The sequence below is a fragment of the Neocloeon triangulifer genome, unplaced genomic scaffold (genome assembly GCF_031216515.1).
Source record: "Neocloeon triangulifer isolate White Clay Creek 2 clone unplaced genomic scaffold, ASM3121651v1 ptg000010l, whole genome shotgun sequence".
Classification (NCBI taxonomy): Eukaryota; Metazoa; Arthropoda; class Insecta; order Ephemeroptera; family Baetidae; genus Neocloeon; species Neocloeon triangulifer.
In genome coordinates, this window is record NW_026775552.1 from 375,124 (window position 1) to 401,305 (window position 26,182).

The window sequence follows — 26,182 nt, forward strand, 5'->3', positions numbered from 1 at the left end:
GGCCGAATAATTTGTTCTCCGCGCTACAATTATGCAAGAAGTTTAGTTTTAAGATATAGGTTAAAATTAAAGAATTGAGTAACAAAAATAGAAATAATAATTATCAAAATATAACATAAAATTTCAACTTGATTGTTTATAATTATTTTAACAGATATTTATAAATAAGGTTTAAAATCTCAGCTTCTCTCAATGTAATTGTAATGAATGAATTAAATTGATCTCTTAAACGCTCTGAAAATTAAGTTTTTTTCATAGTCAGGTCTATATCTTAAATATCTTTAAATTTAAATGATGAACGATTTAATATTTCAGACATCGCCAAATAAATTTGATAAGTGCAGTGTTTTTTTGTAATTCGGGCCGGTTATTCATTTTTGAATCAAGTCCTTGTGTCAATCTGGTTGAATTAGAACATTGGACTCTTTCAGGTTTCCAGACCATTTATCGAATAAATAATAAAGCTGTAAAATCTGATCTTAGAGATATCAACGAATAACCATATTTTCGCTTTAAAATAACACTTAAATACGGAAATTATATTTTTAAATTTTTAAATTGTAAAATAACCATTAAAATTAAATAATTTCTACCCAATTTGAAATCTTCTCGTTGTGAGACTAATTTGCTTGACAAAACATAAAATTTTACAAAAGTAAGAAACTTTCATCTGCAGTTCGATTAATAACTTTAATTTAAATTGTCCAACTTTTTTTGCGCTTCATTTTGAATAAACTCCATTATCTCCGTTAAATATGAGAATTCGAAGAAAAAAGACAAATTAAAATAAATTAATTCAACTAACGAGCAAAAAGCTCCTCTCTCGTCTTATTAGAGTAAATAAATCTGCGTGAGGAGAAAAGAGAGACCCTTTCAGGGCAAATTAGCCTGATGGATTGGAAGGCGACGGGGTCGGAAGTGTTGCTGATGATGATGGAAAGACAACACCCCCACTTCCACCCTGAGCGGCCGCCGCGTGCTGCTGGCTGGTGGGGACACAATCGCAGCTTCTCCTGCTGCACTCGGCGCCGCCGAACTCGCTCAGTCGGTCCGAGGACTCTGCAGTCGGCAGAGCGCGCGCCTCTCTTCTCAGAGCACAACAAGTTCAGTGACTTCCGAGGGCGATCACGGGACTTTAAGCCGAAATTAAGTGTGTCGTGGACTTTGTCGGCATCTCCGGGCTTGTCGAACTCTCCAAATTTTTTTATTGACTCGTGGTGGTTTTTGTGGTGCGGACTGAAGGATTTTGGAACAGCAGTGGCATGAGGTGGCCGTGAAATGGGCCAAGAGCCCGCCTTCCAGCCCCGCGTGGACCTCGGCCGCCTCCGCGAGCGCCGCAGCTCGGCGGGGCCCATCTCGTCGGGGGCGGCCGCCGCCGCCGCCGTGGCCGCGGCCGCCGTCAAGGGCCAACCGGTGGCCAAGTGCATGCTCACCCTCGACGGATACTCATACGTCATCGGTAATTATAATGTTCATTTCTTCATTGAATTAGAAAATAAAGATGAAACAATTAATCTATAGTTTTAAGAAAACATATTTTTTCTGTCAAAATATTCATTCATAAAAAATCTAATCAAATTTAAAAGAAAAACAGTATATTTTTTTCTAAAATTCACAATGAAATAATAATTACATTGATTGAATTTTATTTATAAATAAAAAAATATAATTTCTCATATTTGGCACAGGATTTGAATAATTATGTTTTGCCTATTTTAAGTATTTATGCTTCTGTCGTGAGTTTAATGAGGATAAAAATTATTATTATTTATTTATTTTCAGTATGAAAAAGCATAAAATAATATTTAAAATCTACTTATTTACACATAATTTTATTAAATTCTCTATTGCAACAAAGGGCACTTTTGTTCCCTTTGATCCTGAGCATCTTAAATTCATATTTCTTGGAACAATCTTGTTCTCATCTCGGCGCCACACCAAAAATTAATTAAACAGCGCCTCTCTCACATTAATGAAGAGTAATTTTAAAGTGGATATCAACAGCTTAGGATCGCAAAATCATTATTTAGAACTGTTAGTATGGACCTTATGGATCATTTTGATAACAAGAAAATTGGGGGTCACCCCATAAATTTTTGAGAAAATCGCATTTGAAGATAACATGGCTCGCGTATGTAAAATTTTCACAAAAATCGTTTAACTGTAATTGAAGTACATGAAAATAACTTTGCCAAAAGTTTGTGACCCACCATCATGTTCCTTAATAACCAGGCTACAGATTTGGCACAAGAAAATTGGGGGTCACCGCGTAAATTTTTGAGAAAAGTTTAATTGAAGGTCAAAAAACGTGGTTTTTTGCATTTTACTCGTTTCCGAGAAAGATAAGCTAATTTTTAAGCGCTTGGAATTAATTGATTTCTACATATAAATTTCATGATAGTTCGTATTTTGGTTCCTAAAATACCCAAGTAATAAAAAAATTTCATATTTGTCAAATTTCAATATGGCCGCCGGAGATACTGAAGGGTTTACTAAAACTGCTGTCACATTAAAACGGGTGAAGATTTTTTACTTTTCTCGGCGGGAGGTTGAAGCTAATGAACTAAGGTATCTTTTATCAGTGGTAACAAAATTTGTAATTCAAAGTTCATTGACCCTGGCAAAAGGCCAAAAATTAAATTTTTCTGCCCCTTGAAAATATGCAACCAGAACAAAGATCTGAGATTGTCAAAAGATGCGCCATGTCTTTTTATGTTGAGCTCTAAATTTTCAAAAAATTTGGTTGAGCCATTGGCGAAATGTTGATAATCAAAAAATTGTCTTCGAATGACTGAAATACGATAATCGAGACCTTTTCTGCCGACTGTAAACTTTAAAATTAGGGATATTTTTAAAATATTTTAGTCCCTATTGATGAGTTTTGATGCATCCTATCCAAAAATGATGATTTTAAAAAAATTTTGGTCGTTCTTGATATCCACTTTAACCCATCTTTGACATACAACCTGATCCCAACTTGAAACTTGAACGAAATTCTGAAAACTGGTCGCAAAAGCTTTCGAAGAAAAGGAATGCCGCATAAATGCCTTGCAAGCAAAAACTCTATATTTTTTCCCTCATAAATTTCTGTCTCTCGGCAGAAATGTCCTTCTTGCTCGGCGCTCTCGGTGGAGAATTTGACATGCCTGGGCGTCCTTTGACATTTAAATGAGCGCTCGTCCGGGAGCTGCGGAGCTTTTCAGGCTTGTTTTTGTCCCTTGCATTGCCAGGCATGTGATAATTATTCTGGCGGGGCTGATTAAATAGTTTTAAAACGAATTCTGCTACTTATCGAAGGCTTAGGATTTACGGGCAAGTTTAATGAGCTGCGCACCACGGTAAGCCTTATTAAGTACTGAATTAAGCGAATCAAACTTTATGCGGACGGAAACTTGTTAATTACATTTTGCACATGGCATTCTATGGAAGTGATAATCCTGCCTCTTGCTATAGTTAATCTGACCATTAAATTTCAGATTTTATAATGAAGTCGTTATAATTATTGTCCAAGTTTAGAAATTCTGTTTGTTGTTTATTAAAAAAAGTTTTTTTCATTTATTAGGTAAAATTTAGATTTGCAAAATGTATTAATCATTATTTTTTGTTATTTATCCTCCATTCAAATATACACAGACACAATAATAGCTGAAAAATAAACACAAATTGTACAAAACAACTGAAATAAACTAACAGAAAATGAGTATAATAATGAGAATATTTATTCTTAGGCCTTCAATAATGGCCACAAGAAAGCTTTCAACGCACTGAAATGTAATACGAAACTTCTGGGAAACAATTAGCCGAGAGAGTAAATAATCCTCTTATTTAGAAATGACCGGCGAGAGAGGAAATATAATGGCAAATTTGGAAAGCAAACCTCTCTGACGGCCGCAATTTGCCTGTCACAGTCGTCAGGATTCGCACACCGATCAGCGTTTGGCAATAAAATTTACCGCCGCGAGACGAAACATTCAAACTTTGGGAAAGACACGCACTTGTTTGTCCGAGATTGCGTGATTGTGACGCGAGGAAAACATAATTAAATCATCATTAGGTCGTAAATCACTGAGATGAAGAATGTAAATCAGAGACCGTTTATGGCTTTACAGTTTTGGGCGCTCCTAATGAGCTGCTGGACACGGGGCCACTCTCATCATGGATCACGTGTGCAAACTCAAATTGAAATTGCACACTACGAGAGGACGTTTTTAAATGCTGTGTGTACAGTGCAGGATTGTAATTAAATTATTTGCAAAATTTATGATATTTTCGAGTGATTTGCAATAGAACTGTACATTTTCTACTATATAATGATCGATTTGCATTATGGCACAACAACATTAGCTGGGATAATATTTCATAAAATAAATAAAATGCAATAATTTTTAAGTGTAAAAACTGCAAATGCAGTTTTATATAAATTTGAAATTAATGAAAAAAAAATATCAGAATTTTAACTATAGTAAATATTTCATTTTTTGATTTATTTATAATGATCATTTATAATGGATTTTTATTATTTAAATAGATTTTGTATTATTTAATTTGTTTAAATTTGTAAGTTAAACTTGTAACATTTTATTGTTGTTTGTCTGTAAAAATGAATATAAGTTTGAACTATTCCATTTATCTAATAATTCCAATTACTTTATGTAAAAAAAAACTTGATTTCGGTTAAAGTTCTTCATATAATTGACATAATTATGCTTTGACGAATATATAAATTTTTATCAACATCGCAGCTTAAAAACCCAATTTCAGGTGGTTTGAGAGGATTAAAGGATGGAGCGAAAAGGTTTATAATTGAAAAATGCAGGCGGGGCTGCTGAAGCTCGGACCGTGTTTGAGATTCATAGATATTAGTCAAGAGAGTTGAGCGTATGTATTTATTCACAGTGTGCGTTAGGCAAAATAAATGAAGGTGGCACGTTCCGCGTCCCGAATCCGAGAGCTAGGGACGAGCTTAATAAATTTCAATTCCGCCCCAGACTCGCTGCGGTTTAGCCGCGGCTTAATTCGATTCAAACTGCGGCCGGCGGCGAATCTGCATTCGGGGCACGCACGCCTCTGATCTTATTTTTAACATTGCGTCTCCGGCCAGAATCAAAAGAAGGGACTTAAAACACCGAAAAAGAAGCAGAATTGTTGTTTACAAGTTTTTTAATCGGGTCGTTCTAGAGGCGAAAAGTTGGTACATTTGTTTGCTTTTCTAGTTTCTGGCCGGCTCGGGCGGAGCAAATGACTTTTCTGAAAACGTGCCAAATGTGATAAGCAAATTGGCTGCAGAGATCTTTTTGTTTGACTTTTCTTGCCTGCTGCTTGGGAAATTGAAAAACAAGCTTTTTAATTTTCTTCTGCGCACAATTTTGATGGAAAAATTGCGCAAAGACACGACGAAATGGCTTTGCTTCTAATTACCACTTTTGTTTGCTGTGGAATTGGAGGAATGAAAAGCTCAACTTTCTTATCACAATTCAAACAAAAATTTGATAAGGTAAATATTGGAAAAATCTGGCCTTTGTTTTGCTATCAAATCAACATCTCGACACATTTCCTTATAAAATATTGAAAAATGTGCAAATTTTAAAACATAATCTCATTTCTTAAAACCCGCTCAGATATAATTTTTTAGTCCTCGGAACGATTAATATTTAGTCCTTTGCGACGAAAGACCAGTATTTTAAAAATGAAGTGGTCAATGAAATCTTATTTCTCAAAACCCGCTCAAATTTTCCACGGAACGACTATTTTTAATCCTTTTACGAAAGACCAGAATTTTAAAAATAAAGGGTACTTTGAAATCTTATTTCTCAAAACCCGCTCAAATATTCCACGGAACGACTATTTTTAGTCCATTTACGAAAGACCAGAGTTTTTTTAATAACTTCATATTTATTTTTAATTAAATTTATTTAGAACATTTTAATTATTTTACAATTATTTTTAGTTTTAATTCATGTTAGGAATCTAATTTAAATATTTTTATTTAGTAAATACAAGTAAAATTAGGTTATTTTTATACATAATACATGCAAACTCCAAGTTTTTACTCTTTGCTGATTTATCGTGAGGAGAAATAAAATTTTTATTACTTAATTTTATTATACTAAATCGGTATAATTTTAATAGTAATTTTACAGAAAATTTACATAAAATATTAATTCTTTGTAAATAATTTAAGTGATTGATTTAATAATTATTGAAATATTTAAACAAATTCAATGAAAAATATTTTTTTCCGTACTGTTTATTTATTTCCCTCTTTCTAACTCGCTTTCATTAATTAAGTCCAGATTTGCACGGCAGCTAGTTGCGATTAATCCAAGATTTATTTTAACGGTTACCCCATTACATACCGGAGCCGGCTTAACGCAGATGTTGATTAATCGAAAGCGGCATCATTTTTCACGCTTTATTACTCGCAGCTTTTTTTACTTCCTCGAGACAAATTGCAAAATAATCGCAAGAAAACGTCAATTTCTGGCAGGCGAATGAACCCCTTAACCTCCTCCTGGTCGGTATTGATCTCTGCGTGGCAAACACTGAGGTCGGCCAAAATCGGCAGAATCTCATTACGGCCAGTTTCACCACTTCAAAAGACGGTGGCATTTATTTATTTATGGTGATGATATTTACTTGTTTTGGGCGCCTCCGAAGAACCCCCGAGCCAAATAAACACACTCTCTCTCTCCCCCTTCAAAAATAGACCACGTAAAATATACAAAATGTCTCGGCTCGGCGATAAAATACAGATAAAATTCATATAAACTTGTCCGACAAAAGTAAACGTCTTCATTTTTTGTTCGCACCGCCAATATTAAACACGATTCACGTCTTAAGGAGCTCGTAAATTCCATCGAGATCAGGCCGTGAAATTGATGACTAATTACCAAAATCGTGTACTCTTGACAGGGATAAATACGACCGGGCCATTTTTCTCGACAAGAGAATTATGAGGTCTGTGGCGATGAAACGGTTCGCGCCTGTCAGCAATCTTGCCAACTTCCTTTCTACCAAAAGGAAATGGACCCGTGTGATGTATTTCTTATCCTGAATGTAAAACTGATAGGTTGTGTCTGTGTTGGCGGTGATTTATAATCACCGCTTGCCATTTATAATTATTGTGAAAGCTGCTGCAGACATATCTGAGTATCTGCCGGAATTATTTAAAAAAAGAAGTTGAACTACATTTCTTTCAAAATTGAACTTTTATTCCAATTAATCAATTTGTGAACGGATGATTTGAATTCAAAACAAATAAATTTATAGCTTTTCAATTATTTTTTAATCTTGCTTTCAATAAAAGTTGACGATTTTATGTTTATATCAAATATTCAAAATAATGTAAATTACAAATATCCGTGTTTGGCTGCAATTAAAAAGCAATCAACCTTGTAAATAAGCGATTAGCGTTTAAATTTAAACTACCCTTTCGTGAAAAGCTTTTAAAATGCGGATTTGTTTTTTACTTTTTCCGACCAACCCAGTCTGCCTCCTGCTCACATCTAATTTACGTTAATGGTCAATAAAAACCGATTTAATCAGCCGTTTTATCACTCCCGCGAGAGAGTCTGGAGGAAAATTCATTTCATAAGTCGTAACAACAACGTGGATCATCCCAGCATGTCAATGAGTTTTCGTCCGTATAAAGTTTAAACGTGTGGAAATTCATTGCAAAAAGTTTATTGCGACTGGCCGGCCGTGTTAAAACTTTGAACGCGTGTCCAGGGGCGCGGGCGGCTGCCACAATAATAATTTCAGCTTTATGCCTCGGATACACACCGCGGCATAAATAATTCACGCGAGAGCCGCCATAAATCTGGCGCCGGCTGTTCTTGTTCGTACATATTCACGGCTGATAAGCCTAATTTAACAGCCACCGCACAACATAGTAAAAAAACCAAAACGCACAACTGCGATTAGATTCGATTGCTAAAATTCTTTTTCTTTACTGAAACATGGACGCAACTTTCATTGTTTGTGTCTGAATTTAAAGGTAACTTTGAATTAAAACATGCTGCAATTCAGCTGCAATTTATTGCCGCGGAAAAAATTCTGAAAATTGAGTTTGAGGGAGATTTTTATCATCTTTAGCCAGTTTTATCAAGGAACAGATTTAAAATCACAATTCAAAACAGTTGAAATTATGAGAGAAATAAATAAATTTGTTCAACTGTTTTGAATTTTGTGATTTTAAACCTCTATCTCTGGATAAAACTGACTGAGAAAATAAATTATAATAAATCTCCCTCAAAATCATGAATAAATTTTCAGAAATTATTATTATTTTCTTACTCAATTAAGTCATTCGATCTTTGATAACGAATTTAACAGAAATAAATTCAGTATTTTAAACAGCTTTTGATTTTCTACTGAATTTCTCAGAATCCAAAATCCAAATTTTGAGCTGAAATGGTGTTACTTAAAAGGCCATTGTTGCCAATTTTTTTTTAGCAACAAAACAACGGGCAAACATTTTGCCATTTTGGAGGCCGGCCAGGTGCACTTTACCGTGCGTCAATATTTGGCCATTGTTGCCATTGTTGCGGACAAACACAGAGTTGAAAGACTCTCGTGCCGGGCCGGCCCAGCGTCAACACAATTACAAATGTCTCGGCTTTGTGCGTTTCTATGGCTCGTTTGGCCCAATGTCCGAATAAAGCTGGTTTTGTTTGTTTGTTTTGCTGGCCAAATGAATTTGCGAGCGCGCCAACTTGACACGCGCTTTTATTTCGCATTTGTTTTTATCGCTGACGAAATTCGATCTGGGCTGACGCTAATTTGATGGGACACGACGTTTTCAGTTCGATGCACCGAGGAATGGAAATTTTTGCATTTAATTTGATTTTCCATTAAATGAGAAAGCGTGGAATGAGAGTTGGTTTGAAATTTCGCAAACATATTTCATCAGATTGGGCTATTATTTTGCGTGCTGCTTTTGATTCAAATTGTTATATATTTGTCGTTTATTTGTCTGCATTTTTATTTTGTAATAATTTTTTTATAATTTAAATATAAAACAATTTTTTTTACATTTAGCTTAATTTTTTTTAAACCTCTATAATCAGTTGAAAGTTTTATTTAAATCTGCTTAAATCAATATTTATACAATTAATATGAAATTTTGAAAAAAGATTGATTCACAAAATTAATTAAAATTCTACCGAACAAGCTGATTTTTAATGCTATTAAAATCGTGCGTACAAATAAGACTACTTTTTATCGTTAAACTGCTCTTTTTTATGAATAATATATGTACTTTCTCAAAGGCTCCACGTCAGACAACTTCAAACTTCATAAAAGTTATTAACAATGCACAAAGGAGTGGAGCTGCTTCGATATTCCTTGCAAAATGCGCCGCGGGCTCGTCTGCGCAGCTCCTTTGCCTGCTCTTTCTCCACAAATGTATCGCTTTTGTCTGAAAGAAAGATCCGACAAAGAAGGCTCTGAAAAATGGGGCGTCAGTCAATATCCCTCGGCTGCCCTGAATGCCAAACGACGCAACTGCGGCTTTGTTTTAGACAAAAAAAAAAAAACAGCACATTCCAGCCGTGCGGTGCCAAAGGGGTGATCAGAAGAGACAAATTCGCTCTGGGGCCGATTTGTTTCTGCTGGCGGCGCAAAAAATATAATGCTTGGAATCTTTGTTGGGGGAATTTATTTCGCCCGGAGCCTCCGTTTTATTGGCGGCAAAAGGTCAGCGCAAATGTCAAAAGTGACTGCGTGCGACAATTTGCCGAGTGCCAATGCTAATTTTTCCAATTTTGTTTGATCGCTGCGAAATCCAATAATTTGCGGAATTTCGTTTTTTACGCCGACACTTTCTCTGGGAGAAAAATTCAATTAAATATGATTCTATTTAGGAATTTTTTGGGAAGTTTGTCATGAAAATATCTTCAAAGTTGAAATCGTTTTGAATTTAGGGATCATCGGGATTTTTTTAATAAAATGTGGATCTTTATATTGTAAATATTTTATGAATATAAAGCCTTATCTTTATAATTATTTAAATGAATGTGTTTGACAGATATAATTTTTGTCATCAATCTATTTGCTCGGAAATTAGTTTCCATTTTTTCTTCTTTAAGATTTGCCCTGATAATCGGGGCTGTTAGACCCTTCACATGCAGAACCAATCACGGAGGAATTTGCAATTAATTTCGCCTGCTTTGCAAGGAGCTTCTGCAATTCGATTTACATATTGTCGTTGGCTGCTGTCAAGTCCTTCGCCTCGGAGGAGGAATTTGATGACGCGCGGGCGAGCAACGTGTCACGCCTATTAAGCTCGGCAATAAATCTTTGCGATTAATTTGAAACTTTGGAAACACATTGACTGATTTATTCCCTTTTCTGATTCTAGGTAAGTTGCAGAACCTTTTGGAATGGAATGTGGGTTGACGCAGGCGATTCAGTAAGTAGCTTTTCAGAATAACAAAAGTACAAATAATGAACACGTGACTCGCTCATTGAAAATACACAACAGCGAGAGCGAGTAGGTTTGCTGATTAGAATATGCAAATAGCGTTTTGTAATTATTTCCTGTCATTACCAAGACAATCATACTTGGTGGAATTTCGCTCATTGATATTCTTGATCTGAAATTTATTTGCAATTTTTGTCGTTGCGTTGCAATCAAAGTTTGATTAGTGAAAAATACTTTGTGACTGAAAAATGGACAATTTTTTATATTATTTATATAAAAACCGGTAGACTCGATTGAACCAATTGAATTATTCTATTTACGACTAAAATAAGACTAAATGACTGACACTTCCAAACCTATTTTCGCTTCGATGAAATTTTCTTTAAATATTTGTTGAAGTAAAATATGAACACCATTTCAAATTCAATTGTTCACAGATTTTTATGTTCGCTTTGGAAATCAATTTTGCCATCATTTTCATGATCCTCGCAAAATTCTGATTGGAGAAAGTTTTTTTTTATGCAATTGGCCAAAATTTAAAAGTTCACGAGTCGTTTAATAAAAAACAGCTGATTTGATTACAACGCGGGCTAAATATTTATCCCGCCGACGCCGGGTTAAGAAAAAGTTATTTTGAACAAAAAATTTAAGGTGGGATAAAAAATGTTTAGTATTTTTTCTGAGGAAAATCCCAATTGAAAATTAACTATAAACCAACTATTTCGGCAAAAACCAGCTAAAAAACTAATGTGAAGTTAAAAATTGATTGAGCCAGTAAAAAGAACATTTTATGATGAAATTAAATTACGCATTTAATTTAACTCATTTTATTTCTTCCTATTTTTGTAGAATTTATTTATTGCATTTTGACTTTAAAAAGGTTGGAAATAAGAAGCTGCAAAAGGTGGAACATAAAGCGCAGAATTTAAAAGGGTCTTGTTCAAAAAAGCGAAAGCCAAGTTGAGGCCCGGTTATAATTCGGTCTCTCTGCTCTCGCATGAAATGGAAAATGAGCTCCGCGCATTGACATTCACCCACACACCTTAGCCGCGGGCCTGGATCAAGTGAGGTGTTCATTCATGTCAGGGCCCACCTGGCAGCTTAAATTATTACCTGCGCGCTCAACTTATCGCCAAGTTACACGCGTTTATTGCCCCACACGGCCGCCGCTTACTTTGCTTCTTGCGTGTTTACTTTGAAAAGAATATTATGGAAGCTGCTTTTCATTCTTGCTCGGCGGCCCGCGGCGCGCAAATTTTTGGCAACTTTCCTGCACGCAGACGCCTCCAAGTTGTTACTCTTGCTTTTTATGCAAATTTTGTTGTTTTCTTATGCAAATTGCGTCTGCGGATATTTTCAAAAACTTCTGGCAAAATCAAAATAAATTGGTTTCAAAATTAATTGTGGGCAAATTCATGACTCGAAAGCTACAAATTAAGTTTATAGTTAATAACGTTCATTACATATTTAGAAGATCCTTTTGAATATTTCATATTTTCATTCTCTATTCTCTGTATTTTCTATATTAAAAGGAATGCAGTTCTCGCGGAGAAAGTCAATTTTTAAAATTAATCATTAATTTATTGCGGTCATTGAAATTATATTATTTTTAGATAGAAATTAGTCTTTTGTTTTTTTATTAAGGCTCTGGTTGCTGATAAATTTAACAACTTTCAATTTGTTAAAGTTAAAATTGTTTTTAAACATAAAAAAAGTATCAAAATAATCTTTAAAATTTAACTAAAAAATAAAGAAATAAAAATGTTTTATTATAAAATATTGTTAATTTTACAAAAAGTTTAAGTTGATTTAGCCTTTTTTGTTGAGCTTATGGCGTGTTGAACGAATTAATGAAAAGTTAGCTCACCCAGGACGTTTTAATTAAAAGGCTCGCTTTGATCTCGATTGGGCTCGCTGGCTGGACGAATGTAAAAATTTGTCAAACACGTTTATCAAGGCTGGCGCAATTTTTCGTGCGTCTGATGTATAAATTTCGAATGCATCTCGCGCGCTCGCTCGCGGTGAAAACCAATAAAACAGGATCGATGTTCATAAAAATTTCCCACTCGCCGCCGGTAACGCCATAAATTTTGTTCCTATGCGCGTTGAAAAAGAAAAAAATCTCATTTTGGCCGATGACGCGCCAAATTAACAATTTTTTTGCCTCTGCTCCACTTTTGTCCGAGTTGATATTTGTCAAAAATACACACAATGGCGCTTTTTTGAGCAAACAGCCGGCGGCGGGGGACGCGGCAGGGGGCAAAGTTAATTAATTAGGATTGATTTGGCCCAAGGCAGGCGTGGCCGGTCCAGTTGGTTGACCTCTCGGCTCATTAAGCGCCGAGATTACCTATTTGGAATCTGCAGCGCCGAGGAGAAAGTCTCACTCGCTCGCTCGTCATGACTTTACTAATATCAAACCCACACCACTCGCGAAAAGTCTGCGCCGCGTAATTACGGCCGCCGATAATGCTGCTGCTGCTCTAATTTTAAGCTGCGTCCACGAAAAGTACATAAAGTTATGTAAGCAAACCAACACACATGGCTCTTGTGAATCAGACACTTTTTTCGCCGCCGGTGTTTTTTTATTCTTAATCCACAGTGACACCTGATATTCTCTCTCTCGGCCTGCGGTTTTTTTACTTGCCAGGTGGACGATTTTTATCAATTTTTGTGTGTGACGCTTTCATTTATTGTAAAATCGTCAGGCTAGAAAATATTATTCCAGTTTTATTAATTCAAAAATGTTGTTAAAAAAAATCAATTTCAGAGCATAATTTTTCTGGTGGAATTTCGTATTATTTATAACATTTTCATTTGCATGGATGAAATTAATTATCTTCAAGTGCAATTTAAACTTTAAAACCGGACATGCAACATTAATTAATAACTTTTATAATACGTGATATCTTTTGGAAGAAGAAGAGAATGTAATGTTTTTATTATTATTTACTCCAATAATAAAATAAAAATAGTATCAAGTATTAAAAAGAATGGCATGGAAATGCATAATAAAAATAAAATATAATTGATTTTCTTTAAAAACTATTTACTTGAAATTTGTGTGAAAATATAATTTAAGAAAAAAAAACAGAAACTGTTAAAAAAAATTTAATTTGTTATTTTCTGTTTAATTTGATGATGAAAATAGTACAAGGTTTTAAGAATAATTGAAGGTTTTGAAGAACACAATAATGCTAAAGTTGAACAAAAGTTTTAATACAGCAAAGAATTATTAAAAATTTAACTTTCAAATGAAGTGTAAAAAGATAATAATAGAGGAAGATAATGTTTTTACATAACGAAAATTTGTTGCCAAAGAACCATTTTAATTCTAATTTATGAATTTAAATCTGATTTCACCAACATCAGCAGCTATTTTTTTTTTTTTTTTGACAATAATCCATCAATTTTAAAAATGTCCAAGCTTAGAAGTCTGAAAAATATTTCTGAATTCCTTATTAGATCACCATACAATAAAATTAATGATTGAATGGGCCAAAAAGATCAATGCATCAATTAACCGCATCTCATCCCTTGTATTGATCAGAAAATGAGTGAAATCAGCTGCTCTTAATATTTCTGCTGAAATCTCGATTTCCCCCTCTTTCTCTTGAGGCGCCACTTGATATACCGGTGGCAATTTTCCACTTGTTCTTGTAGCAGCGTCGTCACAAATTTTCCACTAAGCGCGCTAGCTTTTTTTTTGTGCGGGCGTCTTTCATTTTTTGCCCGAAAAGCCGACGACCCGCCGCATCCATCTCTCATTCGCGCGCTAACTCAATACAAAGCAGCCCTGAGGGAAGCTCTTTCTCTCGCTCGGTGTCACTCCTATCAGCCCTTAAGATCAAATCAAATTTGCTGGCGCCGTTCGAGCTCGAGAGAACACCCAGACTTCCGAGAAAGCGAAATTTGATTCTGCTGCGAATAGTTTTTGCTCCTCAACTAGATTAACTTGATCAACTTCTCTCGCTCTTCGTCACTGTCAAATAGCCTCGTATTCCATCTCAAAATGTTTTTAATTGCATAATTCACATGACACAATTGACGCTTTCCTGAATCCATCTCTGAAATGGGAATCCACGGTATTTTATGTGAAATGCCGTAATTATTTGTGGATGGATTTTCATCTTCTTCAACTGGCTAGAAAAATTATTTGCGAGAAAAAAAACTGGGCCGAAGAAGGATGAGGAAATTGTCGAGTGCGTTGGCGGAGAGTGTCGGATGTCGCAGGGCGGTGTGTCTTATTTCCTGAATTGACGGCTTTCTCGATATTAAAAGGCCCCGGTGCGGTTTGCTATCCGCGCTCCTTGGAGGCGCAAATTGATTTAATGCCGCAGCCGCAAAATGGCCCGCAAAATGAGAGCCGGCCTAATTTATTTTGCGCGCACATCCATTTGGTGCGGGCGCAGGAAGAAGGGCGCAAACAACAAACTCGACGGGGCGACCCTCCTATTTATCAACGGGAAGTCAATTCGACTGCAATTTACTCGGCCGGCAACTGTCAGATAATTGTTTCCTATCTAACAATAGCACAGAGGTGCCTGCTGCGGTCAAAACAAAATTATGAGAACAAATTGGCTACACTGCTGGGCAGCTCGTTGACGCCTAATCTTATCAAAAACAACACAAAAAGGCGCCATAAACACAAATTTTGTGTTAAATTTCAACGAAAAATTTATTCTTTAAATTTCCATATTGAAATTGGAATAATTAAAGAAAGTTAAATGAAAAGAAAATCATTTTTTACATTAAATTTATTCAGTTAAAAAATATATTTCGATAAAAATCAATTTCCAGAATTAATTGAATGATATTATAAAAATATAAGTCAATTAAATTTTAATGCTTTATTCTGCGCTTAAAATTTTCGAACAAAAGCAAAACTGCCGGTGACTAGTCCCACAAAGACTAACGGATATCCCTGTGTGTGTGTCAAAACTGGTCCATCTGGCGAACATCATTACAGAGGCTCGATGTTGAATAGACTCGAGCGCGCGATAAAGGGTCGGTCGCCCGCGGAGGCCCAACTTAACCCATTCGGCGAACAGAGTCGTCAAAACGCGTTGCCCCGAGCGTGGTGTATTTTATTCAAAGACTGATGGCAGCGGCGGCCGAAATCCTCGCCATGTCATTGCTTAATGGTGTGCCCATTCATTGCGGGTCAGTGAGCACCACGCCGGGCCACCCCCGACCCAACAACCGCCCTGTCTGCAGCCCCAAATCGCTCCCCAGAGAGTCTGGCCGGCGGCGAAACAAGCCTGCTTTTTATTTCTCATGCATGATAAATGCAATAAGAAGCAAAAAATTTTATCTAAAGATAAGTTATTTTTGAAATGTTTCATAAATTATTTTATAAATATTTAATTTATATTTATTGTTTAATTAAATCAATTGAAAACAAAAATACTAACATATATATCTCACATATTTAAAGTTTTAAATATTAATCTAAAATTTTATATGCACCAAACCTTCACGTCATGCATTTTGTTTTAGGTGTAAAATCTGATCGAAAATAGTTTTCCGTCAGTTTTTGTTATGACTTATTTAATTATTGAAACGAAATTAAATTCTTATATGTTAGTCATAAACCACCGAAATTAAGCTCTTTAAAAGAAAACATTGAGAAGGATTAACTTTAAAGATTATTAAAATTGTCCATCCTTTGCGCTGAATTAGACACTTAATAATTTGCATGTCATCAAAACTCTCCCTTCTGCGGGACCCGAACGGAAGATCAAGTGAGTTTAGGAGCCAGAATATCTGAGAAAGGCCATGCATTTCCCCGCCCATATGTACTTCTACTTACATAGTTTCGTGCGCCTGAGCATGCGGATAGAAAATAGAGAGGAAACGAGGCCGAGATCGATTTTGCAGGAAATGATATGAAAATGAAGCGGGCAGAAACGGCGAAGCGTGCGAAATTCAATATTGCGCATAATGTGGGAAAGGTCGCGTCAACGAGAGGCTTTCAAATTGTTTTCCCGCAGAGAGAAACTTTGAAAAGAGTAAATCGTCCTTCTTTGAGATGGAAAAACGCTGCGGCCGGGAAATTGCTTCTTTGGAGCTTTGCCAAGCGGAGCACGTTTTCATCTCAGGTGTAACTTTAGACACAGAGATGATCCTATTTGCATCAGTTCAAGGCCTATATTTTTAAATTCAAATAGGACAAAGTCTTTAATAATGTATAAGATTATAATAATTAAATTGAAATATGAAAAAATTGAAGTTTAAAAATTAAATTGAGACAATTTTTAATCCAATATTCATTATGAAAATAAAATTTCTGATTAATTTTCCTCACTTTGAACTCGGAAATTCACCTGTTAAAGGTCAAAACTAATTAATGCTGAGAGAACTTACGAGCATATTTATTTCTCAAAAAGTTTTGCAAACAGGCGAGCGCTGTCGTCAACCGCGGCTTGGAAACTTTCGGAAAGTTCGAACCACTCTCTTTTGGCACAGGAATTGCGTCAAAATCTAAGCGCATTGGAGTTTGTTGATATAAACATTTCACGGTGCTTTCCGAGGAAAATCAGAGTTCATCAAATTTGCACGCACTCTGCCTCTCTCTTTCCCGGCAAGTGAAGCAAAAGCGTCCCACCTGCGGCACCTGTCGCTCCAACCAGGCGATTTTGTTCGCTGGAAAAGAGCAGAGCGTGATTGCATTCGACGTGCTCGGAAAAATGGCAAAGGGGATTTTGTCTGGCGCTGGCGCCATCTTTGGCATATACGTAATGAGCGCCGCAAATTGCCACACTTGACGTCGCGCGTCACTCTAAAGGCTTTTTTTCTCACTCCAGAAAAACGTCGGCACGGCTTTTTTCAAGCTCTTTCCACCGTGCGATTTATGCAAATTGCGAGAGAGATAAAAATTCGCGGGTGTCTTGCAATTCGCTCTGATTAGGACCAACGTGAGAATAAATAAAACACTCAAAACAAACTAGCAAAATGAAAACACACGCTCTTATTTCCTTATATAGAGTCATGCACCTTAGTATTAAAAGAGATAACTTAAAATCTTATAATAATATATATGTATTATTATTATCTTTATATTTTTATTAAAAAAAAGAATGTGTCGTTTTAATCTCGGTTAAAAATTCACAGATAAAGCTATTTTTTGCTGCAAATAAAAAAATTACGATGAAATCTATTTAACTTTAGTTCTAACATTGATTTCTTTTCAATACAAGAATGTAGGCCAATTTTTATCCACACACAAAAAGTAGTAGAAGCTTCAAGTTTCTGATGAAACTTGCAGAATATCGTACAAACTGTTGTAATCGAATCACGACAATAATATATTTATCTATTTCAAAATTTAGAAAATTTAAAAGCTTTGATCGCAAGTTCCATTTTGCATAGTGGGTATAATTACAAAAATGGGTTTTCAAAAAGTGTATTATCCTCATAAAAGAAAGCTTATTTCATTGCTAAAAAACCGTTTTGTGCATTCAATGAAAATCTTATTTAGTAATAAAAGAGTTTATAAATAAAATTATTTAAAAAAAATCATAAAACAATTTCAAAAATTATTTTATTTTAAATAGCCTTAAATTGTAATTGATCAAATTAACATGATTTTTTCATGTGTTAAAAAAAAGAGTCAATACTTTACTAGAAATATCAGTTTTGGCCAACAGCGCAGCACGAAAAGGCATATTTGATGGCCCAGGCTGATGGGGAAGTCTGTGAAAGCAATAAATCTCGCTCTCTCCGTCGGCCTGGTAGTCATTTCGCCAGATGGAAAAGTGACATTGGGACGCGCAGAAAAGTCGGGGCTCTATATTGGGAGTTGCATTTGGTGCGTCAGTCCTTCGAATTGGTGTCGGCGGCCGGGAAAAAGCATAAATTCGTTGGGCGCGCGTGAAATTGGCGGCGTGCGCGTTAGTCAAAGCAATTTCCTGGTCAAGACGGCGGAGGAAATGGAAACAAACTATTGGATAAGCAAACGCACTTTTGCGCCGCCGTAAATCATCGAGTGCCTTTGCCAATGGCAAAAGTGAGCCGGCAATATTTACGGCTGTCACGTGCTGACGTCAAGAGCAGCGAATTAAAACATTTGAAAATGTCGCACCTGCCACGAATTTCACTCATTCAATATGCGCAAATTTTTGATGTTTTAGCAAATAAATTCACCAGAATTAAGGCCATAAAATAAAATAAGTTGTAAAATATTCAGCTGGAAAAGGCGATAAGTTTCTGTTTAGACATTTCTGAACTGTGCAAATTTTGAGAACTATTTGACTTTTTCTTTATTCTTGGTAAAATAGAGGGTTTTCTATAACTTGAGTTTCTACCAATATTTTCATTTCTTACGCGTTTTTGCACGATCGTTGCAATTATAACCGATTAAAGAAACCAGAATTTGATCAAATTAAGTATTATTATAAATAGTTTAAGTTGTTTAAATTACTATTTACCTCTTATAAATTCTTAATTGTAAATAATTTTTTAATCATATTTAATTTTTTTCTTATTATTAATATTTATTAAATACTGTAATATTTTTTATGTATTCAATACTAACTTATGTAATTTTATAGAGTAGAGAACGTTAATTATTTAAAATATCATTCAATTTTATATTATAAAAGTATACACAATTATAAGAAAATTTTAATCTTATTAGGAATAAAAATGTTTCCTGAGGAATGCTCAGTGTGTTTAATTCAAATATATATTTATTTCAGTGATAATCAAATTATGAAGATACGAACTAGTTAAAAAGTACAACTTTTGAGCTTTCTTTATAGATTGGATTAATTGATAAATCCTATAAATCGTATTCATCAATTTCCTTTGCACACTTTCTAGTCCTTTGGTGTAATGTTTGCCATCTGGAGAGAAGGACCACGTGAAATTATTATTGAATACCGACTTTTGATATTGATTGAACGAAATTATGAGCTGAAAATAATTTTAATTATTATATAATTTTAATACATCATATAATAATTTGAAATTTGAATATATTTAAATTTAAAATTAAAAATAAATTTAAATTTTTGGTTCTTCTTCATAATGAAATCAAATTAAAACTAAATGAACCTGCAAATAAATATTTTTCAAAAAATTGACAGAGAAAATTGCAAACTTCCACCTTTTTCAATATTAATTCGCACAGAAATTCGCACAGTCTTGTAGTTCAATGGAAACGTGTGAGGCACGAGGTGTACTTTATTGGGTGCACCTGCGACAAAATGCTGCTGTCGCTCGACATGACACAGGGCGTGTGTTAATTATGCAAGCGTGGAGTGGAATGCCCGACGCCGAGGACGCGCGCAGCTGAATTTTTTAATAAACAAACGTTGCGAAAATCTCTGTTCGGGCGGGCGTGAAACAAAGGGGCGAAAAATGTGGCGCGCAAAGGGTTTGCGTGCCATCCGTGGGGCAAAACGACCGACTTTTTTCCGCTGCGTGCCACACACCCAGCGGAAAATTGCGGTTTCGCACAAGAATCTCGGCGATGAGATCTTACCACACCAAGACATGCAAATCTAAACAGATTCTAAGCTACACACATATTCCTTGGAAAAATGAGCAGAATAAAAATGAATTGACTCAATTTTAAACAAATTTATGGTGTTTACATTATTCAAATAATTACCTTTGTAATTTAAATTATAAGAAAATTTAATAAAGAATAAATTTAATTGTTATTATTTTAATAAAAGGAATCAAGTTTGAAACTATTCAAAAAAATATCCATTGAAAGGGAATTTGTATTATTATTGTTAACACAAATCAAGTCAGGTTTAACATAATATTTTTTTTTATTAAACTACTAAATAATTATGGAAAATGCTAATATTTGTAATTATTTTTGATCTACAACAATTTTATGGTGAATACTGTTTTTTTTTTCTAACTCAAAATAACAAATAAAATTAACAATTATAAATCGTGAGATGAAAAATGAGTGCTTTGATAAATATCCGTGAGAAGTGCATAAAGTCTTATAATGTTTCGCTATAAATCAGCCGCGCACACACACATTAAAAGGTATAAATATAAAATAAGCAATTACAATTATCGGGCGCGACCGCAGCTGCACATGCGATGCGGCGCGCAAGGTGGATTGGCACAGGTTAGGTCACGCCAGCGCCTCAGAAAGGGGTCAATGTCACCGCCGGACACAGTGTCCGGAGCGAACGAGCAATTATTACGTTCACGTGCACTCGCGCGCTCCGTCGTGATCGCAGCGAATCGCACGGAATTAATGATGCGAGTAGTTTTCTGATGACACACTGCACCGCACTCTGTAATTTACAAGAATTATTGTGCACCATCTATGAAAAGGAATTATTAATTTAAAAACATATTATATTATACATTCTTATCTTACTATTGGAGCAGAATTTTATAAATTTTATTAAAGATATTCCTAATGAGGGAGATTTCATTGAAGTTTTAACTTGGTCAGTTTTTTATTTTCATTTTAGCTGCCTGGAAATTACAATCTTAGAGATAAAAAGTAGCACTTTACTAAAATAAAAAGTGAAATTTATTGAGAAAATTTCATGAGTTAAATTTAAACTCCTAATGAAATGTGATTGATTATTAGCATGATCGATTTCGATCAAGTGAAATAGATTCGCTGAATGACAATTGTTGGTTAACAGATTTCAACAAAGATCACCTTAATTAAATTTACTTACAAATCTTATAATTTTAGTGATTTGAATTTGGAGTCGGCTCACCCTTGATCGTGAATTTCTACTACAAAATTATAATGTTTTGTTGTGTTTGATTACAAACAATGCTCAATTTCTTAAATTAGGAAGATGTTTCTTATTGAAAATTGACAATTTGTGTCGTTTTCAGCCTCAAAAATTTAATTTATACATTTTTATCTCATCAATTTTAAAACCCTTTAATGTTGTTTATCCTAAAATTCCTCAAACCTAATTCAAAATTGATTTCACATCTCAAAATTGACGCTTTCTGTAGAGCAAATAATTCTTGCCAACACACAAGAGCAACATATTCCATATTGAATACAAACTTGGATTTATAGTTTTGCAAAGAATGCCAAAAGCAGCGAATATTTACTTTTTTTGCACGCAAAAGTTTGCAAATGATTCTGTGTGCGTCGAGGCAGCGACGACAGACAGCTTGGGTTGGAATTGTTTGCATTTTACGACTCATTGTCAGCCCCAGCAGCACCCTCGAACGTGCCGAGACGAATTCTGCGCACTCGACGAGCAAATAAAACTGCCGCTTTTGATGTGCCAGTTTGTATTTGATTCAGGGCTCGGTATTCCCAGGCCCTTCTTCGACAACAATGGGCGGCAAAGGGTGCCACGTGTGGAGTGCATTGTTTGCCAATTTATTGCAAATCCACTTGCGAAGAAAGAAAATGCGATGTGGATTTCAAAACTAGACAAATAATAGACCAATTACAGATAGTTTGATAAAATCAAAAACTCGAGAGAGAAAAATCACAATAATTCATAAAAAAAAAAAAATGAACAAAAAGGAGACTATATTTTATAGACGAATTTTACAATCGATGAAAGATTGCCTTTTAGCGTTTTGAATTTAAATTCAGATTTTAATTGATAGGTTTTTTTTTAAATCTTTGATGTTGCATAGGATATTTTTTTCTGTTTTCTTCTTCTAAAAAAATTTGATAAAAGCTGGATTGAAATTCCAGAAATTATTGGGGGAGATTCAATAGACAGCTCTCCCGGGATAAAAGATATCCCGGGATAAATACAAAGGGATAAAATTTAGACCACTGTCCAGGGTTAAATATTTTTTGTCCCGCCTTCAATTTTTCGTCCCCAAGTCATTGGGTGATATCTTTTCTTAGCCCCCTCTACGGGATAAATATTTAACCCGCGCTAAAATCAAATGAGCAGGTAAATAAAAGGTCGTCAACATGCTCGCAAACTTTTTAGATTTTGGCCAATTGCAATGAACAAAAAACTTTTTCAAATCAGAATTTTGTGAGGATCAAGGAAATGAGGGCAAAATTGAAATCCAAAGCTAACAAAAAAATCTGTATCTAACTTAATTTAAAATTGTTTATTTATTTTGCTCAGAAATTTCTAAAGACCTCTTCATCAAAGCGAAATTATGCAAGGATTTTTTTCTTTTGAAATTTTTTGCACGTAAAATTTCTCAACTCTGAAAAATTAAAATTCTCAAGCTTACTTTTTTATTTGTAGATAAATTAAATTCGCTATTTTCTTTTAATTACACGTAACAAATTAAAAAGGAAAAAATTAGAGAACGTGAAAAATTAAAATAAATTTGCTTTTCTTTCATCTTAAGTGTTTCCCAAATATTTAAATTAGACCTTTTCGTCATAGTTAATTTGGGGAAATAAATATTTTTCTTATGGCTATCAAATCAAGTATTGAACCAGTGGCTGGCTACGGCTGCCGGCTGTCAAAAGTGCAACTGCAATGAACACTCAGCTCAGCCAAAGTCAAGAAAATGTTTGACTTGATTTTATTTTTTTATTACTAGCGGCTGACCTTTTTGTTTCAAAATTGACAGCAAGGTCAGCTGGTTCCACAGTCGAAATAGTTGACGGCTTATTGATGGTAAAATTATTGGGATGTTTAAGCGAGGTGGTATATAAATATGAAGGGAGAACAAGCTTTGCGTGTTTTAGCCCAGTTATGATCGCTGTGATCGTTATGATCGCTGTGATTGTTATGATAGTCATGATCGTTACGATCGCTGTGATTGTTATAATAGTTATGATCGCTGTGACCGTTATGATCGCTATGATCGTTATGATCGCTGTGATTGTTATGATCGTTATAATCGTTATGATCGCTATGATCGTTATGATCGCTGTGATTGTTATGATCGTTATGATCGCTATGTTCGTTATGATCGCTGTGATTGTTATGATCGTTATAATCGTTATGATCGCTATGATCGTTATGATCGCTGTGATTTTTATGATCGTTATGATCGCTATGATCGTTATGATCGCTATGATTGTTATGATCACTGTGATTGTTATGATTGTTATGATCGCTATGATCGTTATGATCGTTATGATCGCTATGATTGTTATGATCGCTGTGATTGTTATGATCGCTATGATCGCTATGATTGTTATGATCACTGTGACCGTTATGATCGCTATGATCGTTATGATCGCTGTGATTGTTATGATCGTTACGATCGCTGTGATCGTTATGATCGCTGTGATCGTTAAGATCGCTATGATCACTATGTTTGCAATGATCGTTATGATCGCTGTGATTTTTAAAATCGTTATGATGGCTGTGATCGTGATGATCGCTATGATCGCTGTGATTGTTATGATCGCTATGATTGTTATGATCCCTGTGACCGTTATGATCGCTATGATCGTTATGATCGCTGTGATTGTTATGATCGTTATAATCGCTATGATCGTTATGATCGCTGTGATTGTTATGATCGTTATGATCGCTATGATTGTTATGATCGCTGTGATTGTTATGATCGCTGTGATTGTTATGATCGTTATAATCGCTATGATCGTTATGATCGCTGTGATTGTTATGATCGTTATGATCGCTATGATTGTTATGATCGCTGTGATTGTTATGATCGCTGTGATTGTTATGATCACTGTGACCGTTATGATCGCTATGATCGTTATGATCGCTGTGATTGTTATGATCGCTATGATCGTTATGATCGCTATGATTGTTATGATCGCTGTGATTGTTATGATCGCTATGATCGTTATGATCGCTGTGATTGTTATGATCGTTATGATCGTTATGATCGCTATGATTGTTATGATCGCTGTGATTGTTATGATCGTTATGATCGCTATGATCGTTATGATCGCTGTGATTGTTATGATCGTTATAATCGCTATGATCGTTATGATTGTTATGATCGCTGTGATCGTTATGATCGCTATGATTGTTATGATCGCTGTGATTGATATGATCGTTATGATCGCTGTGATTGTTATGATCGTAATGATCATTATTATTATTATTATATGCCGGCTGGGGTCCTTAGCTTGCCTTTTGCTAGACACATTTGCTCATTTGAGGTACTCATATGAGCAGCTCATTTTAGGTTGTTATGATCGCTATGATCCCTAAGATTGCAATTATCGTTATGATCGCTGTGATTGTGATGTTCGTTACGATCGCTGTGATCGTTATGATCGCTGTGATCGTTAAGATCGCTATGATCACTATGTTTGCAATGATCGTTATGATCGCTGTGATTTTTAAAATCGTTATGATGGCTGTGATCGTGATGATCGCTATGATCGCTGTGATTGTTATGATCGTTATGATCGTAATGATCATTATTATCATTATTATATGCCGGCCGGGGTCCTTAGCTTGCCTTTGGCTAGACACATTTGCTCATTTCAGGTGCTCATATGAGCAGCTCATATGAGGTGCTCATATGAGCAGCTCATATGAGTACCTCAAATGAGCACCTCATATAAGCTGCACATGTTCAATGCAGTTGCACTTCTGACAGCCGGCAGCCGTAGCCAGCCACTGGTTCAATACTTGATTTGATAGCCATAAGAAAAAGATTTATTTCCCCAAATTAACTATGACTATGACAAAAAGGTCTTTAAATATTTGGGAAACACATAAGATGAAAGAAAAGCAAATTTATTTTAATTTTTCACGTTCTCTAATTTTTTCATTTTTAATTTGTTACGTGTAATTAAAAGAAAATAGCGAATTTAATTTATCTACAAATAAAAAAATCAGCTTGAGAATTTTAATTTTTCAGAGTTGAGAAATTTTACGTGCAAAAAATTTCGAAAGAAAAAAATCCTTGCATAATTTCGCTTTGATGAAGAGGTCTTTAGAAATTTCTGAGCAAAATAAATAAACAATTTTAAATTAAGTTAGATACAGATTTTTTTTTGTTAGCTTTGGATTTCAATTTTGCCCTCATTTCCATGATCCTCACAAAATTCTGATTTGAAAAAATTTTTTGTTCATTGCAATTGGCCAAAATCTAAAAAGTTTGCGAGCATGTTGACGACCTTTTATTTACCTGCTCATTTGATTTTAGCGCGGGTTAAATATTTATCCCGTAGAGGGGGCTAAGAAAAGATATCACCCAATGACTTGGGGACGAAAAATTGAAGGCGGGACAAAAAATATTTAACCCTGGACAGTGGTCTAAATTTTATCCCTTTGTATTTATCCCGGGATAAAAGATATCCCGGGAGTGCTAAGTCTATTGAATCTCCCCCATTATCATTTTGACTGGCCTATTTTGTTGTAATTTTTGTATTTCAAAGATACAATCAACAAATAATTTATGTTGCAACACTTGTAATTATTTTTGAATGGTCTAATGAATAAATTAATAAAAATGCAATTTCTTTTTATCTATGTTTTGTGTTGTTTTGTGTTCAAAGACGGAAGCAAGAAGTTGACTCTGTTTTTCACAGAAAAAAGTATCCACTTTTATGCAAAAGAGCGGCGCACGTGCCCCTCTTGGCAAATGGCAATAATTTTTCTCTCTGATCGCGACGGACGTGTGCGTTTCATGAGTAGTCTGTTGGCACAAATGTTCTTTGTACGTGGCTGGAAAGACAAAAGACGGTCTTTTTTAATAATTCTAATCGCTTGAATTTGTCACGAGCAGATATTTATATCCGTCCGGAGGCAATTTGCATAATTTTGCGTGGTGGAAAAAGCATGACATGCACTCGAGCTAATTGCAGGCGTCTGGAGGCGCTGATAACAGAGCAGACACGCGCAGAATCCTAATGCAAGCGTCGGCAGATCATCT

General features: G+C 35.1%; 1 protein-coding gene across 6 annotated transcripts in view; it reads left to right on the top strand.

The window, feature by feature from the left end:
- The window catches only part of LOC132195811 (dual specificity calcium/calmodulin-dependent 3',5'-cyclic nucleotide phosphodiesterase 1-like), a 133,054-nt gene that overhangs the window by 61,441 nt on the left and 45,431 nt on the right, over positions 1–26,182 (top strand). Inside the window, exon 1 of one of the 6 annotated variants that reach the window (XM_059618028.1) lies at positions 1,037–1,459. The exons of the other annotated variants lie outside the window; for them this stretch is intronic. Within the exon in view, the coding sequence (XP_059474011.1) occupies positions 1,279–1,459 (181 nt within the window). The 5' untranslated portion in view covers positions 1,037–1,278. Of the gene's footprint in view, positions 1–1,036; positions 1,460–26,182 lie in introns of those variants that run through there. 6 annotated transcript variants of the gene reach the window in all.